Source organism: Heteronotia binoei, chromosome 4 (genome assembly GCF_032191835.1).
Source record: "Heteronotia binoei isolate CCM8104 ecotype False Entrance Well chromosome 4, APGP_CSIRO_Hbin_v1, whole genome shotgun sequence".
NCBI lineage: Eukaryota > Metazoa > Chordata > Lepidosauria > Squamata > Gekkonidae > Heteronotia > Heteronotia binoei.
Genome location: NC_083226.1, coordinates 141,769,541 through 141,787,301, shown reverse-complemented (window position 1 = coordinate 141,787,301; position 17,761 = coordinate 141,769,541). Strand labels below are relative to the sequence as shown.

Genomic DNA, 17,761 nt, shown 5'->3' with positions numbered 1-17,761 from the left:
GGCGTCAACGTGGCAGATGCGGTTCAATGTGGCCAAGTGCAAAGTAATGCACATTGGGGCCAAGAATCCCAGCTACAAATACAAGTTGATGGGGTGTGAACTGGCAGAGACTGACCAAGAGAGAGATCTTGGGGTCGTGGTAGATAACTCACTGAAAATGTCAAGACAGTGTGCGTTTGCAATAAAAAAGGCCAACGCCATGCTAGGAATTATCAGGAAGGGAATTGAAAACAAATCAGCCAGTATCATAATGCCCCTGTATAAATCGATGGTGCGGTCTCATTTGGAGTACTGTGTGCAGTTCTGGTCGCCGCACCTCAAAAAGGATATTATAGCATTGGAGAAAGTCCAGAAAAGGGCAACTAGAATGATTAAAGGGCTGGAGCACTTTCCCTATTAAGAAAGGTTGAAACGCTTGGGACTCTTTAGCTTGGAGAAATGTCGACTGCGGGGTGACATGATAGAGGTTTACAAGATAATGCATGGGATGGAGAAAGTAGAGAAAGAAGTACTTTTCTCCCTTTCTCCCAATACAAGAACTCGTGGGCATTCGATGAAATTGCTGAGCAGACGGGTTAAAATGGATAAAAGGAAGTACTTCTTCACCCAAAGGGTGATTAACATGTGGAATTCACTGCCACAGGAGGTGGAGGCGGCCACAAGTATAGCCACCTTCAAGAGGGGTTTAGATAAAAATATGGAGCACAGGTCCATCAGTGGCTATTAGCCACAGTGTGTGTGTATATATAATTTTTTTTGCCACTGTGTGACACAGAGTGTTGGACTGGATGGGCCGTTGGCCTGATCCAACATGGCTTCTCTTATGTTCTTATGTCCTCAGGGCCAGATGAATTGCATCCAAGGGTTCTAAAACAGCTTGCGGATGTAATTTCTGAGCCTCTGGCTATTATTTTTGAAAATTCTTGGAGAACAGGAGAGGTGCTGGAAGATTGGAGGAGGGCAAATGTTGTCCCCATCTTCAAGAAGGGGAAAAAAGAGGATCTGGGTAACTACCGATCCATCAGCTTGACGTCTATACCTGGAAAAGTTTTAGAACAAATCATCAAACAGTCGGTCCTGGAACATTTAGAAAGAATGAATGTGATTACTAAGAGCCAGCATGGTTTTCTCAAGAACAAGTCATGTCAGATTAACCTGATCTCTTTTTTTGAGAAAGTGACTACCTTGCTGGATCGAAGAAATGCTGTAGACATCGTTTATCTTGATTTCAGTAAGGCTTTTGATAAGGTTCCACATACTATCCTTGTTGACAAGTTGGTAAAATCTGGTTTGGATCCTGTTACCATTAGGTGGATCTGTAACTGGTTGACAGATCGCACTCAAAGCGTGCTTGTGAATGGTTCCTCATCCTCTTGGAGAGGAGTGACAAGTGGAGTGCCTCAAGGATCTGTCCTGGGACCTGTTTTGTTCAACATCTTTATCAATGATTTGGATGAAGGAGTAGAGCGAATACTTATTAAATTTGCAGATGATACTAAATTGGGAGGGGTTGCAAACACAGAAGAAGACAGAAACAGGATACAGGATGACCCTGACAGGCTGGAAAACTGGGCTAAAACCAATAAAATGAACTTTAACAGGGATAAATGTAAAGTTCTGCATTTAGGTAGGAAAAATCCAATGCATGGTTACAGAATGGGGGAGACTTGTCTTAGCAGTAGTATGTGCGAAAAGGATCTAGCGGTCTTAGTGGGTCATACGCTGAACATGAGTCAACAGTGTGATGTGGTGGCTAAAAAGGCAAATGCAATTTTGGGCTCTATCAACAGCAGTATAGTGTCCAGATCACGTGATGTGATGGTGTCGCTTTATTCTGCTCTGGTAAGACCTCATCTGGAGTACTGTGTTCAGTTTTGGGCACCACAATTTAAGAAGGATATAGACAAGCTGGAATGTGTCCAGAGTAGGGCAACAAAGATGGTGAGGAGACTGGAGACCAAGTCCTATGAGGAAAGGTTGAAGGAGCTGGAGATGTTTAGCCTGGAGAGGAGGCGGCTGAGAGGTGATATGATCACCATCTTCAAGTACTTGAAGGGCTGTCATATAGAGGATGGTGTGGAATTGTTTTATGTGGCCCCCGAAGGTAGGATCAGAACCAATGGGTTGAAATTAAATCAAAAGAGTTTCTGGTTCAACATTAGGAAGAACTTCCTGACTGTTAGAGCAATTCCTCAGTGGAACAGGCCTTCTCGGGAGGTGGTGGGCTCTCCTTCCTTGGAGGTTTTTAAACAAAGGCTAGATGGCCATCAGACAGCAACAAAGATCCTGTGAATTTAGGGAGAGGTGTATGTGAGTTTCCTGCATTGTGCAGGGGGTTGGACTAGATGACCCTAGAGGTCCCTTCCAACTCTATGATTTTATGATTCTATACAACGGGGGTGGGTGTTTGAAAATGACTTTTTGGTTCCAGGAAAAATTGGATTTAGGTCAGGACATTCAACTTTAGATCATAGTTTTTTTTACTACAACATCTTATCAATAAGACTGAGGCAGCTGTGGGAAGAGTAGTACTTCAATCAATAAGTCACCCCACACCCTCCTCCAATTGTAAGTCATCTTGCTAAGCTTGCATGTAGGACTGCACAGAAATCACAAATATGAAAACAGCATTGCAGCTATCTGTAACTGCTGTTCATTTAGTGGTCTTCTGTGCAGGCACACATCCCTCCCTCCTTTCCTGCTGTGGTCAGCCTCTATGAATGTTTGGCTTGCACAGCAGCTTAGGAGAATTGAGGGATGAGTGTTTGCCCCTCTCGGGTCATGAGACTTTTGATCAGGAAACATTGTGATTGGCAGGGGAGGGAGCACTCTTGGGAGTCTAGAAAATTCTTTGTAAGAAGTTTGCTAGTTCCTCTCCATGGCTGGCATACGACTGTGCAGTCCCATGTGGGACTGCACAGAAGTCACAAAGATGAACTAATCAAATCACACAGAGAATACGAGGGATGCCTGACATTGCTTGTGGCCTCTGATACGTTTGTTTTCAAGTTTGTTAATTAATCAAAATGTTTCTAAACCTAAAGGGGTTTATACAGGTTATAACTGAAATCCATACCAATTCAAAATTTAAAGCCTCAAACCACTGAAGTAAAACTGAAATAAATATAAATAAATAAAAAGCAAGAGACTTAGCAACTGAATTGTACCCATTGTCATTAGTTTGACCAACTGTTAGCATAAGAGAAGCCATGTTGAATCAGGCCAATGGCCCATCCTGTCCAATATTCTGTGTCACGCAGTAGCCAAAAAAACCAAGTGCCATCAGGAGGTCCACCAGTGGGGCCAGGACTACTAGAAACCCTCCCACTGTGCTCCCCCCCCAAAAAAAAACATCAGTGCCCCAGACAGAGTTCCAACAATATGCTGTGGCTAATAGCCACTGATGGACCTCTGCTCCATATATTTATCCAATCCCTTCTTGAAGCTTGTAGTCTATGCTTGTAGTCTCCGCCACCTCCTGTGGCAGTAAATTTCATGTGTTAATCACCCTTTGGGTGAAGAAGTACTTCCTTTTATTAGTTCTAACCTGATTGTTCAGCAATTTCATTAAATGTCCACAAGTTCTCGTATTGTGAGAAAGGGAGAAAATTACTTCTTTCTCTGCCTTCTCAATCCCATGCATAATCTCGTAAACCTCTATCATGTAACCTCCCTCAGTTGATGTTTATCCAAGCTAAAGAGACCCAAGCGTTTTAACCTTTCTTCATAGGGAAAGTGTTCAAACCCTTTAATCATTCTAGTTGCCCTTTTCCCAATGCTATAATATCTTTTTTTGAGGCGTGATGACCAGAATTGTACACAGTACCCCAAACGAGGCTACACCATCAATTTATACAGGGGCATTATGATACTGACTGATTTGTTTTTAATTCCCTTCCTAATAATTCCCACCATGGCACTGTTCTTTTTTATTGCAGTTGCACACTGTCTTGACATTTTCAGTGAGTTATCTACCATGACTCCAAGCTCTCTCTCTTGGGCAGTCTCCTCCAGTTCACACCCGCTTAACTTGTATTTATAGTTAAGATTTTTGGCCCCAACATGCATTGCTTTGCACTTGGTCACTGTTCATTCTGTTATCCTAAATTTTACCATCAACACACATGGTCTCAATCAATTAATGTCCTAAAATTATTTGATAAATATATATATCTGCTAGGAGTTGTACATGTTGATTCCAAAATGATGGAAAAGTTCAAAGGCAAGGAAAATTAAATAAATTCATTGTTGAAGCAAAAGAACAGACAAAGGGGAATTTTGTTTATAAATTGTAAGAACTTTAGGGAGTTATTCTTGTTAAATTAGAAAAAGAACAGAATGCTGACACAAGACAAAACCGTTCAGAAATTAGTGGGTGTAAGCAACACATTTTTCATGTAAATAATGACAAGCACATAAAAACTGTGGCTTTTAATGCACGCGTTAATCAAATTTCTCTCCCTTCAAAAACTGATGAGTAATAAGAGACAAAATAAATACTGAAAATGAATGTCTCTGCAATTTTGTGCTTCATGAAACACAAATTAATCACTTTACAACCAATGGCTACAGTTTTTAATCACCATTAAGGTTCAGCACAATTCAGATTGCTGGATGTCAGAATACTTTTGTATTTCCTTCATGATGTACTAATTCGAAACATATATACACATTTAAAAAGAAATGCAGATAAAACATTTTTAAGAGGAGTATCAGAAGATAAAAGATTTAGATTATTTAATTAGGGAAAATAGTAACTGACAATATACAGTTGAGGCTTTCTTTACAAGAGAGAGCTTTTGGTTGCCTTCATGCTGTCTCAAACATCCTAGGATCATCCTTCGCTTCTACACAGCTTTTCAATGTAAAAATTACCGACAAGTAGCACACATTCCAGTCTTGCAGCATTGGTACTTAAAATACAGCTTCATATTTCATAGTCTTCAAATTTGTCAGTGCTTTCCTTTGCAATTTCTTTTTTTAATATATAGTCTTTTTTATTTTCTCCAAAAATGAAATACATCAACAAAACAAACAAACAAGAAATTTAGGATGGAGAATGCAGTTTCCTTACATGACAATATAATAATACACAACCAAATATCCTTTTCACAATTATTTTTGACCCCTCTTTAGTCTACATATTACCTTACTGGCCTCTTAACCTGCATCAATCTTTAAAGTAATCCACCATTTACATATCCAATCATTGGGCGGTGATCCAATCCGTGCTTCATATTAATTCTATTCTATTCTCAATATTTTGACAGAGTATCTATCTCCCCCCCCCCCCCTTCTCTCTCTCTCTTTTTGGAGGATTGAAATCATTTGAATAGGCTAGGATTAGTTTTAGTCTCTTCCTCATCAGCCATGGAGTTTCTCTTAAAACCTTAGTCTTTTGTTCAGTAATTTTTAATGGTTGATCCATAAAAACCTTCCACTCTAACTCCTTAAACATTCTTCTATTAGTTCTCCTGTGAATTTCCCTCTGAAACGAGTGCTTTCCAATATCAACTAAATTATCCCTCTGTGAATCATCTTTTTCTTTCTCTATATCCAAGAGCTCCATTTTCATCGTCACTGCCAATGCATCACTTGATATTTGTAATGAAACTTCTTGCATTACAGATGCCAAGGCCTCACTTAATAAATAAGATAGATCCTCCTGCTTCTACAGTCTTAATATGTGTGCTGCCTGCTCTATCTCCAATTTAACCAATCTCTCTTCTGATTTTTGAAGTTGTCTCTATAGCTTCCACCTTTTGGCTCATTTTCTTCATTTTAGAATTGCAAGGCTTAACCGTTTGGGTTGGGTCAAATATTTCCACTTGTGTATCAATTATTTTTTCCTGCAAACTATCCAATTTTAAGTTTAAGCCTCCAATCTGTTCCATTAGATTAGCCTGCATTTGCTTCAATGCTGTCATAAAGTACATTTGCATGTTGGTTTGCAACTCTTTAATCATATCCTGTGAAATAGCAACACCCACTGCTTCAGGAATCCCTGGTGAGAGTATTGATTTCCCTGGCTTACTCATTTTACACGAACTGAATTTATATCCTACACCAAGGGTGGCCAACGGTAGCTCTCCAGATGTTTTTTGCCTACAACTCCCATCAGCCCCAGCCATCAGCCATGCTGGCTGAGGCTGATGGGAAGTTGTAGGCAAAAAGACATCTGGAGAGCTACCGTTGGCCACCCCTGTCCTACACCTTTACTTATTTAATTATCTATACATTTATAACCTTTTAATATCTGAGAAGGGGAGAGTTACCAAATACAAATACATCTCATATTCCTAGTACCTCTCACTCTAACTCATCCTTCCCTTACATTGTAACTCCAAAGAACACCGATTACTGATTCCATCTCCCTTCCCTTAATTAATTTTCAATTCCAAATTGCTACACACAAATCAATTCTCATATATAACCAATCAAGTATAAGTTACTAATTAATGCTGAATTAGTGAATTAATAAATCAGACAAACCATTCCTCACATATACTCGAAACAAACCTAAACATGAAATACAAAAGGAAAAAGTTCCCCAGAATCATGCTTCCAGTCTCTTCAAACTTCATTCCGTCTCAGTTCAATCTTTTCCATTTTTCAGGTATAATTCCACTTACAATTTTGTTCCAATAATCCAATATTCAATTCAATCTCTTCCATTCTACTGAACTGATTTTTATTTCAGTCTCATCTAAGATCCATTAATCCAAATTCTCTCAGTCTTTCCTCTTCAATACGCCCCCAAACTCCCACACACTTCCACAATATATACCACCTCTATCTCACTCAATATTCCAGCCAGCCAAACAGCCTCAGCCACTCACACTCACACCCTGCCACTTCTCCTCACTATTCATCATTCATCCATGCAAATCCAAATAGTCCCATTCAGACTCCATTCTATCTTCCAAACACATGCACACAACGCATACAATTTTCTAGTCTCCTCTCTTTTACTTTCGATTACAACCACCTCATACAAAGTTTCCTTCTCAGTCCAATATAAATCCTTAAAGTTCCTAAGGTCTTCTTTCTTCTGTCTTCTCTCTTCCTCTTCTACTTTACATAAGAACATAAGAGAAGCCATGTTGGATCAGGCCAATGGCCCATCCAGTCCAACACTCTGTGTCACACAGTGGCAAAAGAAAAAATCCCAAGTGCCATCAAGAGGTTCACAAGTGGGGCTAGAAGCCCTTCCACTTTGCCCCCCCCCCTCACCAAGCACCAAGAATACAGAGCATCACTGCCTCAGACAGTCTGTTCACTCTAAAGCAGATCTCTAGCAGGGAGTTCCTTTAGCGTTTTGCTTACTGTCTGACCCTTCCCAAGCACCACCATAAAACACAGGAAAAAAACCCCACAATCTGATTGTTTTTAAATTCGTTCAAGCAATTCACAGCATCTGACTGGGAAGGTTATGTTTCCAAAAATACTCATCTGCCAGTCCAACCGCACTCCGCAGTCGAGCACGAAACTTTTAGCCCTTCTCCTCTCTTCTGTCTCCGTGTCCACTTTCATATTCACACTTCACTTAGCCAATCCTCCATTCCAAGCCACTATAACTCCTTTGAAATATATGCCACCTAATCTTGGTTATACCTTTAACGAAGAACTCTTCTTTGTTGTTTAAACTTTTCAACCGCCACTTCTCTTCATCAGCATTCATCTTTTCGCCAAAATTGCGTCCACTACAGCCCGGGCTTCGGGGGTTTTAAGGAGGCCCAAACTGGAAATAACAGCTCCAGTTCCACCCTCCTCTTGCCCCCCCTACCTCGAGAACACCCCGACCGGGGTCCTGCTGGGTCTGCCTGCTTCTGGAGACTCCAAAAGCTGTATGGTCGATCTGCCCCCGACAGAGCGTTCGGGAACACTACCATTTGCCACTATGCCAAAACTGGAATACTCTGATTTCTCTTCAGATCACATAAATCTTTCGCTTTCCTTTGCAATTTCTATGTTAGCAGTCTCTGAAGAAAACTGTTGCAATACTGGGGTAGTGGACTTAATGCAGTTTGTTAGATTTGATGTTATATGCTACCTCTCCAGAGACTTATTTGAGGACTTATTTGGGGTGGCTAACAAAGTCTAAATAAATAAAACAATAAAAACCAGTCAGAAAATTGTTACAAAACCCCTGTCAAATAACATAAAGGGCATAAAAATAGCAACAAGACATTACATAAGTTTAAAAACAACAGTCATAAAACAGCAGCACATAGGCCATTAAGCAATTTAATTTTGAATTACTCACATCAGTATTACAGGAACGGTATCTTTTCCTTTCTCCAAGGCAATATTTTCCTCCACCTGAAGGTCTGAAAAAATGTATAAATCATAAAAATATTTATATAACGAAGTATCAATAATTAATAGAATCATCATCACTTAAACAACTCGGTTCCAGTACAAACTAATGATGTGCCATCTTCTTAAAACTTTGGGCTTCAGTAAGGTAAGCTTACTGTCATGGGTGCTGGGGACCCTGCAGAGGAAGTTGAGTCTGACGAGGAAACTGTGCCCCTGCCACCTGCACCAGTGCCCCTGCCTCCTGCTGGAGAAGATCCCAGCCCCCCTGCCTCGCCCTCTCGGGTGGCTCGTGTGCGTGACCGCCTCCGGCAGGACCTCAGGGATCGGAGGAGGGCGGCACGCTCACAAGCAAGACGCTCCCTGAGCCCTGAGTTCTGAGAGGATTCTGGCCCTCCTAAGAGCAAGGATGCTTGAGTTATGACAGGATCCTGGCTGCCTCCCTGAGCCAGCAATTAGCCCAAACGGGCAACAGCCAGCAGAGGGCTATATAGCTGTGGGCTTTGGGAGGAGGCTTTGTGGAAGCAACTAGTCATCTCCCTGACATCCTAGCATCCACTCCAGCTTGACTTTGGTTCCTGACTCCCTGACTTTGGCTTTTGACTTCTGGACTCCCTGACCTTGGCTTCTGGACCTCGGACCTGCGATACTTGTACACTGATTTGGATTTGGCGCCTCAGACCCTCCTGCTTACTGGCTACAGACCTCGGACTGCCTCTGGACTTTGCCTGACCCGGCCCCAGCCGTGACACTTACTAACTCAGTTGGGCAAAACAAGTTTAAAACATTTATGAATTATACAATTGATCCAAATAAAATGAAGATAAGACATTATTTCTTCTACTTACAAGTTCTTATCTAATAGACAATACTGTGGAATCTTAAGACAATATACAAATTATTAAATTAATTGTCAGATTCTAAACATTAATGCAGCATGAAATCTTGTAACCTCACATGACATATTTTGTGATGTTGTACAGTTAGTACTATGTCCAAAGCTAAACTTTTCTTGGCTGCTGCAGTCAGTTTTCGCATCAGGGGAAGATAAATTAAATATGGAGAACTGAGGTTCAAGAAAAATCTGGCATTCTCTGATAAGTGAATGCTTGCTTCTAAATTCAATCAGATAACTTCATATCCGGCAAAATTTTGGATAAGTACATCTCTGATAGAAAGACACTACATGGCAAATAACTTGTAACAGGGAATTTTCAGAAATAGTTTGTAATACTGTATTGGGGGGCTCTGTTGATGGGCTACTACTACACCCTAGGTATGTCTAAGCATTGTACAACATCACTTGATTAGTTCAGAGGACTTCAACTTTATATTAGCAAAATACAATTACATTTTAAAGTATTTATTATTAAGCAAACCTGGGAAATATTTTTCAATGAGCAGCTGACATTGTAGATTTCAAAAAAAATGCAGTTAAACTGAATAATCTAGATTAACATTTTGCTATGAGGAAAAACTGGCCATGTATACTATGAAATGTGATATACAATCACTGCCTCAGATTTCTACACTGAGGTAGAAACTGTAAATCATTATGCAAGCAATATGAATGTAATTCTAGGCTCAGTTCATACAGATGAACTATTATAGCACACACTCACAAAAACTATGGAAGTGCTGTGGAATGTACACATTATTGTCACAGGTGAAAACCTAACTAGACACAGTGCTTTGGGTACTATTTAAGATTATTCTGTTTTAACAGGAATTTCATCAAGAGTTTAAACATCCATTTTTTCTTGACTAGGTTTTACTTCCAAAAATTCCTATATATTCTCAGACCCAGTTGATTTTTTTTCCTCTCTTAGTACTGCTCCCCTCAAGTTTCTCTTCCTTAGGCTCTGCCTCTTCATTTTGTTCAAATGGCTTTTGTTGCTATTGCAGCTTGAACTTTAACAATATTCACACAACTATTAGCATATGAAAAGCATACTGTGTCAATTACTATGTTATGAATATTCAATTATTGCAGCAGCACTATTTCCAATCATTGCAATTATAGGAATTACTGTTGTCCATGTCCATGATCAATCTGGTTGCAAAATATATTTTTCCACGTGAGCACCTACAAGGAGATAGCTGGAACAGGTTCAATGTATGAAAAGGCTTTGTGTGAATCAGACCTAAAAGTGAGAGTTTAATGCTGCTTTTTGGCTCCAGTTTTAAGAGAACAAAGAAAAATAAGACAGGGCACTTAAGAAGAGTAGCATGACATAAAGAAGCAGAAAAGAGATGCCCAGCTGGATTGGGGAAACACTAAATAGGTTGGCTGTAGGCATTTGGAACCTTACTAGTATTTTTCAGATATTTTTCAGCCAGATATCAGACCAGGTATTATCTGGCTATCCAATAGGGATAAACCTGAAAAATCCCATTTGGTGGGGCGGGGGGGGGGACAGAAAGCAAGAGTTAAAGGGTATTTAAAGGGATTGTAGTTGCTTTTAACACTTTCTGGGTGAAGCAGCGACTTGGAGAAGGAAGTTAAAAAAACCACAAAACCTTTAAATGCCTTCAAAGTTCAGCCGTGGTTTGCAAATAACAGTTAAAGGGGCTGCATTCCTTTAAAATGCTTTCCTCCTCCATTGGAGGATGTGGCAACTTCCTCAGGGACCCATAGAATTGGACCCCCGTCCAATCTTTTTGAAACTGGGGAGCGGGGTTTGAGAAGAGGCACCAGCAGCAATGCTGCAAATAAAAAAACAGCCCCCACAGAGCCCCAGATACTCCCCCAATTGATCCTCCATTATACCCTGAGGAGACCATTGACTATAAAGGCTCCCATAGATTATAATGGAGCTGAAAAAAATTCAGCGATCCCAAGTATTTACCAAATCTAAATACTGTACTGGTATTGGGGTTTGGGAATATCACAAAATACTAATATTTTTCAGTTTCACTATACCTGTGGGTTTGGGGAGGGGGGTTGCACACCCTTAGTTGGCAGCAATATGATAGACTTCATGACAGTTATGGGTACAGGATGGCCACTGGCTGCAAGAAGGCATAATCCAGAGCCTGGTTGATAAGCTTCAATTTCATCCCAGAGGTTCATCCTGCATTGATGATTCCTACTATATAAATGTTTTGGGGAAAGACATCTGCCAAAATGAGCAAGGAACTACTCTCCCAATAAGAAGACAAAATAGAACCGAATGTTATTCATGAAAAACAGTGAATTAGTGTGACTGATTTTTTTTCATAGTTCAGAATTCACAAATCCAGCTCATTTTTGGTAGCCTCATTAACAGCTCTCTCTCACATGGTAATTACACATTTCTAATGTGTGTGCAGATTTTTAGCTAGTATCTTCAAGCAAATTTCATTTCTTTCATACCTTTATACTTTACCTATACATAAATTAATTGCTCAGTAGCTAATATGCTTGTTATCTTTTATGTTTACTACAACCAGAAGTGAGCGAGGTATCCCTTTATTCTGTCATTGGTCAGAAGATGATGGAGAAAAGCTGACTTCAGAATGTAATCTAGTGGCGCTGTATGGCTGTGAAACCAAGATCCCTCCACATGCCTAAAGATAGAAACTTCTAGAACTAACAAAGGCACTGAGTTATTAAAAACTATGGAATAAAGTACTTTCCTCAAGAGCAAATTAGTAGCAAGAGATGAAAAGACTGCCTTTTTGGAAACACTGATGAAAAAGGAAGAACTGACAAACCTGTAGATCAAGTGAACAGTAGGAGCCCACACAGCTAATCAGACAAAACACTTACAGGAAAAGAGACAATGTAGATAGCAGTTTGGGATAATTTTAGCCATTATTGATATATCTTTGTTACTGAACTGTATTGTATTGTTATACTTGCTTTGAGAAAATGCAATAAACTGTTAAATTAAAAAAAGATGTATTATAGTGCTATTCTAAGTGGAGTAATATCAATCTAAACCCACTGACTTGAATGGACTTAATAGGGTGTAACATTTACTTAGGATGGCACTGTTAGGTAATCTATAGAAATGACATTTCCTCATGGGCTGAAAAATTATAAACCCTTTAATAGGCTTTGACTTTAATAAATTTGTAGAATGAATTCTTTTGTATTTGAGTTCCATAACTATAATTAGCTTATGATGGGTTGCTACTGATCATTCAATTTGCTTTAATAGGATGTTCATGAAGGAGAATATATTTGCTAAATACTAAATATAGGCTGTTTACAGACAATGATTAGTTAAAAATGTCGGTGTCTTTAGCAAGCTCTCTAACTCCTGGCAGCTTTTTAGAACAAGTATTAGCACGATAGACAAACATTTTTACAGATAACACATGAAACCACACTTTGAAACATTTCCAAATATGCCTTTTTTACTGGCTCTGGCTTACTTTAGCTACTTACGCTGGACTGTCACAGTGTCTTATGGATGATGAGACTCCTCCACCGCAGGTCCTGCTGCACTCTCCCCATATTGACCAGGGACCCCAACCCCCATCTATGCTCTGGGGCCAAGTGCCAAAAGATACGCATTCACCCTGATAACACCACTGAAAAGATTTCACAGAAAACACAGAATTAGCTTTGAACTGATAAGAGTTATCAGGAGAGAAAAATATATGGGTCAGGCATTGACCAATTATAGGCATTAGCATTTGTTGTATAGATAACAGACAGATGTTTTACCTTCTTTAGCCATGTTTAGTCCTTGATGAAGTCAAATGCTATTTGTTATTTATCTTTAGCTAAACTCCAAATTATAAATCCCTAACATACATGAGTTTTATTCCATATACAACTCTGACTTTTTTCATTAAAACTAACTTCAAAACCCTGAAAGTCTTCTTTAGACTTACAGAATAATTTTTACAGTGTTTAAGGAAAACTCTCACCTATTCTTAGACTAATAGCTTAATAGTGCAATGTGAAAAATTCCCTAGTTAGGAATTTTTATGAGTTAATTCTTTTAACACCCCCCACTCCCCCCCAAAGCTAAAGAATGGATGATGTTACAATGGAAGTGGAATTTCAAGCAGTATTTCATCTACACTTACACTGCAGACATAATAAAATTAATGCCAAGACACTAGGAACAGGGTACCAAAAATCTTTACACTCACTGCCCATTCAATTGTTCAGATACAGAGTAAAAATATGGACTGAAATTTTAAAGAAACAATAGCTGGTCTTTAAGCTTTGCATCTTGGACATAGGGCTAGTACAAGAGAAATAACTCTATTAAAATATAACTTGAACTGGAATAGTTTATTGAGATAAAACCAAGCCATATTCTGTACTCATGATATGAAACCAAATGAGGCTGTCTTATCTCACTGTAGAAAATCAGAAAATACAAGTTTTTCAAAATACCTGAAAATGTTTGATCATATCTAAAAAGTTTTAAACAGGAATTTTACCTGATTCTGTTACAGATAGGATACAAAATATGTTCTGGTTGTATAATAACTTGTTACAAATATCTTGGTCTAAATTGTCCCTGTATATATATGAGCAAATGTTGCTAACGTCACTGAGAAAATACTTCCCCACAATGGTCTTATATTAGCACATTTAAATATATATATATATATATATATATATATATATATATATATATATATATATATATATATATATATATATATATATATATGGGGTCTATACAGGGCTGCCATTTCTATGTTGGAAAATACCTGGAGACTTTGGGGATGGATCTGGGAGAGGGCAGGGTTTGGGGAGAGGAGGGCCTCAGCATGTTAAAATAGCGTTTCCAAGTCCAGTTCAAGAAATATCTGGGGACTTTGGGGGTGGAGCCAGGAGACATTGGGGGTGGAGCCAGGAGACATTGGGGGAGGAGCCAGGAACAAGGGTGTGACAAGCATAATTGAACTCCAAGAGAGTTCTGGCCATCACATTTAAAGGGACAGCACACCTGTTTAAATGTCTTCCTTCCATAGGAAATAATGGATAGGGGCACCTTCTTTTGGGGCTCATAGAATTGAATCCCCTGGTCCAATTGTTTTGAAACTTGGGGGGTACTTTGGGGAGAGGCACTAGATACTATATTGAAAATTTGGTGCCTCTACCTCAAAAAACAGCTCCCCCAGAGCCCCCGAAACCTCCAGATCAATTCCCTATTATACCCTATGAGAATCGATCTCCACATAGGGAATAATGAAGACGTTTCCCTCTCCTTCCCCCCCCCCCCCGTTTCTGGCATATCTGATGCAGGGGATTGACCTCTCTACTCACGAGTTGCTGTCAGCTTCTTCACAGCAACACAGACACACCATCCCAAATAGAAGCCTTTCAATCAAGCCTCCGGAGGTGCAAAGGCACATGGTCCTTTGCAGGTGGGGCTCCCCTCCCCCACCAGCCAGCTGACTGGGGGCGGGAAGCAGCCTTGGAAAACAGAAGAACAGCTGCTGCAATTGGGGCTGGGTGGGAAGGGAAGGGCAAGGAGAAGCTGCTGCGATCCGGGGTGGGAAGGGACAAGAAGAAGCATCGGGGATCGGTGGGAAGGGAAGGGAAGGGGTGAGGAGAAGCTGCTGGGATCAGGGCTTGGTGGGAAGGGCCGCCATTCCCCCTCCCCCCCTTTCCGGATTTTTGGTGAGCGGGGGGAGGTGGCTCTAAATCGGGGGTCCCCCCCTAGGCAGGGGATTTGAGAAGCCTATGGTAAAATGTCTTAGAGGCTACCCTTCAAAGAGCCATTTTCTCCAGGGGAACTGATCTCTTCCAGCTGGAGATCTGTTGTAAAAGCAGAAGACCTCCAGGTCCCACCTGAGGCTGGCAACTCTAGCAACAAGGCCTCAGGCATAACATATGCTGAAAAGTATCCACATAATCCAGAACCACATTTTTATCACTTCAATTTATTTAATCAGCAAATTTATAATCCCAGAAACAATTAGAATTTTAAAACCTTGTGAACAACTAGATTAGTGCTTGTAGCCTGAGAATGTTTTGGGGAAGGAATGTATGAGAATACAGAACAGATTCTAGTAGCAGAGAACCTACTAGCAAGTTAAGAGACCAATTTCCTCCTCCATCTATACCTGGAGAATAAAGAAAGATGGGATTTGATTCATGGCTCAATGTGCATTCTGTGCTCATCAATTTTCTTATTTTCTTATGTCAGTTCCATGATTATGGACATTGGCGGTCCACCACTTTATAGGGCTGGGAAGAAGTGATACTAGGCTTCCTGATTAGTAGATGGGTGTTTTAAGTTTTTGCCTTCCTCAGAGCAAATGATTCCTCTTCTGTTGCAGTATGCCTGGTCATATCTGGGAGAACTGGGTTTGATTCCCCACTCCTCCACTTGCACCTGCTGGAATGGCCTTGGGTTAGTTCTGGCAGAGGTTGTCCTTGAAAGGGCAGCTGCTGTAAGAGCCCTCTCAGCCCCACCCACCTCACAGGGTGTCTGTTGTGAGGGAGGAAGATAAAGGAGATTGTAAGTTGCTCTGAGTCTCTGATTCAGAGAGAAGGGTGGGGTATAAATCTGCAGTCTTCTTTTACATGCTGTTCTACTGCAGGCAGTGACAGCCAGCTGCAGTCCCATATCAGTGATGGACAAGGGATTCACATAATCTGCTATTTTTAGGCAGTCATTTTCCCAGTTCACCCAACTGACTGGCTGACTGGTGTCTTAAGTTTTGATAGATAGATGAGTGAGAGAGGGAGGATAAAATCTGTGCTAGAAAGAGGCAAGACTGACTCCAGCAACACCACTATTTCATAGCAATTTCCTGAATCCCATTGCCAACATACTCTTGTTTTAAATTATAATTGTTTGTGATCCACTGAAGAACTGCTAAAACTCCTGATAAAATTCAATTTAAACATTTTTGTACATTAGTAATTACATGTGAACCCAGAACCCCAGACTCATAATTCAAACAATGTAAGAAAATGAGACCTTCTGTTTATGGAGCAGTCAGAAACTGATTAAGCTATTACAAACTGTATTTGATATAACAGAAGTTTAAAAACTGCATAAAAAGTCACTGCTTGCTTTTTACCATCATACATACTAAACTGCTTCAATAAGATATCATAGGTTTTCATGGATATCTTAGCAGTTCAATGCAGTATGGTATCATTTGTGTGGAAATACTTGTAAATCTCAGCATATTTGAAAACAAATATTTTTTAAAATTATTCTGTACACTAAAATATAATAGAAAATATTGACCCATAAAGATTCTTAAGAAGGATTCACCAGTTTATATAATATCTATCATGTTATCTTTTCTCAGTAATAACTAGTAGAGTTTTCAAATTTCCTTGTGTTTATGATTCAGAGGTTTACAGAAGGGCAGTCTATTTAACAATAGTTATATCAGGGGTGTCAAACATCCAGCCTGTGCAAAGCTCAAATCTGTCCTCTAAGCAACCTTCTTCTCCTGCTTTCTTTTTCAGGGCTGCTACTAGCAGCCACCTTGTAGCTTGTTTCCCCCCCAGCTTCCTCAGAGGTTTTTTACTTGCTGCCTCTTGTCTCTCCCCTTGCCCTAGCCCCCCTCTCTCAGATGGGGTGTGAACTGGCGGAGACTGACCAAGAAAGAGATCTTGGGATCATGGTAGATAACTCACTGAAAATGTCGAGACAGTGTGCGACTGCAATAAAAAAAGGCCAACACTATGTTGGGAATTATTAGGAAGGGAATTGAAAACAAATTAGCCAGTATCATAATGTCCCTGAGGCAATGGTGTAGTCTCATTTGAAGTACTGTGTACAATTCTGGTCACCGCACTTCAAAAAAGATATAGCATTGGGAAAAGTCCAGACAAGGGCAACTAGAATGATTAAAGGGTTGGAACACTTTCCCTATGACGAAAGGTTAAAATGCTTGGGTCTCTCCAGCTTGGAGAAACGTCGACTGAGGGGTGACATGATAGAGGTTTACAAGATTATGCATGGGATAGAGAAGGTAAAGAAAGAAGTACTTTTCTCCCTTTCTCACAATGCAAGAACTCGTGGCACTCAATGAAATTGCTGAGCAGTCGGGTTAGAACAGATAAAAAGAAGTACTTCTTCACCCAAAGGGTGATTAACACATGGAATTCACTGCAACAGGAGGTGGTGGTGGTTATAAGCATAGTCAGCTTCAAGAGAGAATTGGTAAACATATGGAGCAGAGGTCCATCAGTGGCTATTAGCTACAGGGTACTGATGGAACTCTCTGTCTGGGGCAGTGATGCTTGGGAGGGGCAACAGTGGGAGGGCTTCTAGTGTCTGATGGACTTCCTGATGGCACCTGATTTTTTTGGCCACTGTGTGACACAGAGTGTTGGACTGGATGGGCAACTGGCCTGATCCAACATGGCTTCTCTTATTTTCTTAGACACACACACACAGAGCTCTATGGCTGCTTCCTGCTTTGTGCAGGAGATATGAAGACTAGTATCTCTCTCTCTCTCTCTCTCTCTCTTTGTCTCTGGAAAGAAAGAGAGAGAAAACAAAATCAGAGT

General features: G+C 40.2%; 1 protein-coding gene across 4 annotated transcripts in view; it reads right to left on the bottom strand.

The window, feature by feature from the left end:
* ADAMTS6 (ADAM metallopeptidase with thrombospondin type 1 motif 6) overlaps positions 1 to 17,761 on the bottom strand; it is a 231,690-nt gene that overhangs the window by 69,845 nt on the left and 144,084 nt on the right. For all 4 annotated transcript variants that reach the window (XM_060235914.1, XM_060235915.1, XM_060235912.1 and 1 more), the window contains 2 exons: positions 12,695 to 12,840; positions 8,267 to 8,330 (listed from right to left, as the gene is read on the bottom strand). In XM_060235914.1, the coding sequence (XP_060091897.1) occupies positions 8,267 to 8,330; positions 12,695 to 12,840 (210 nt within the window). The remainder of the gene's footprint in view (positions 1 to 8,266; positions 8,331 to 12,694; positions 12,841 to 17,761) is intronic.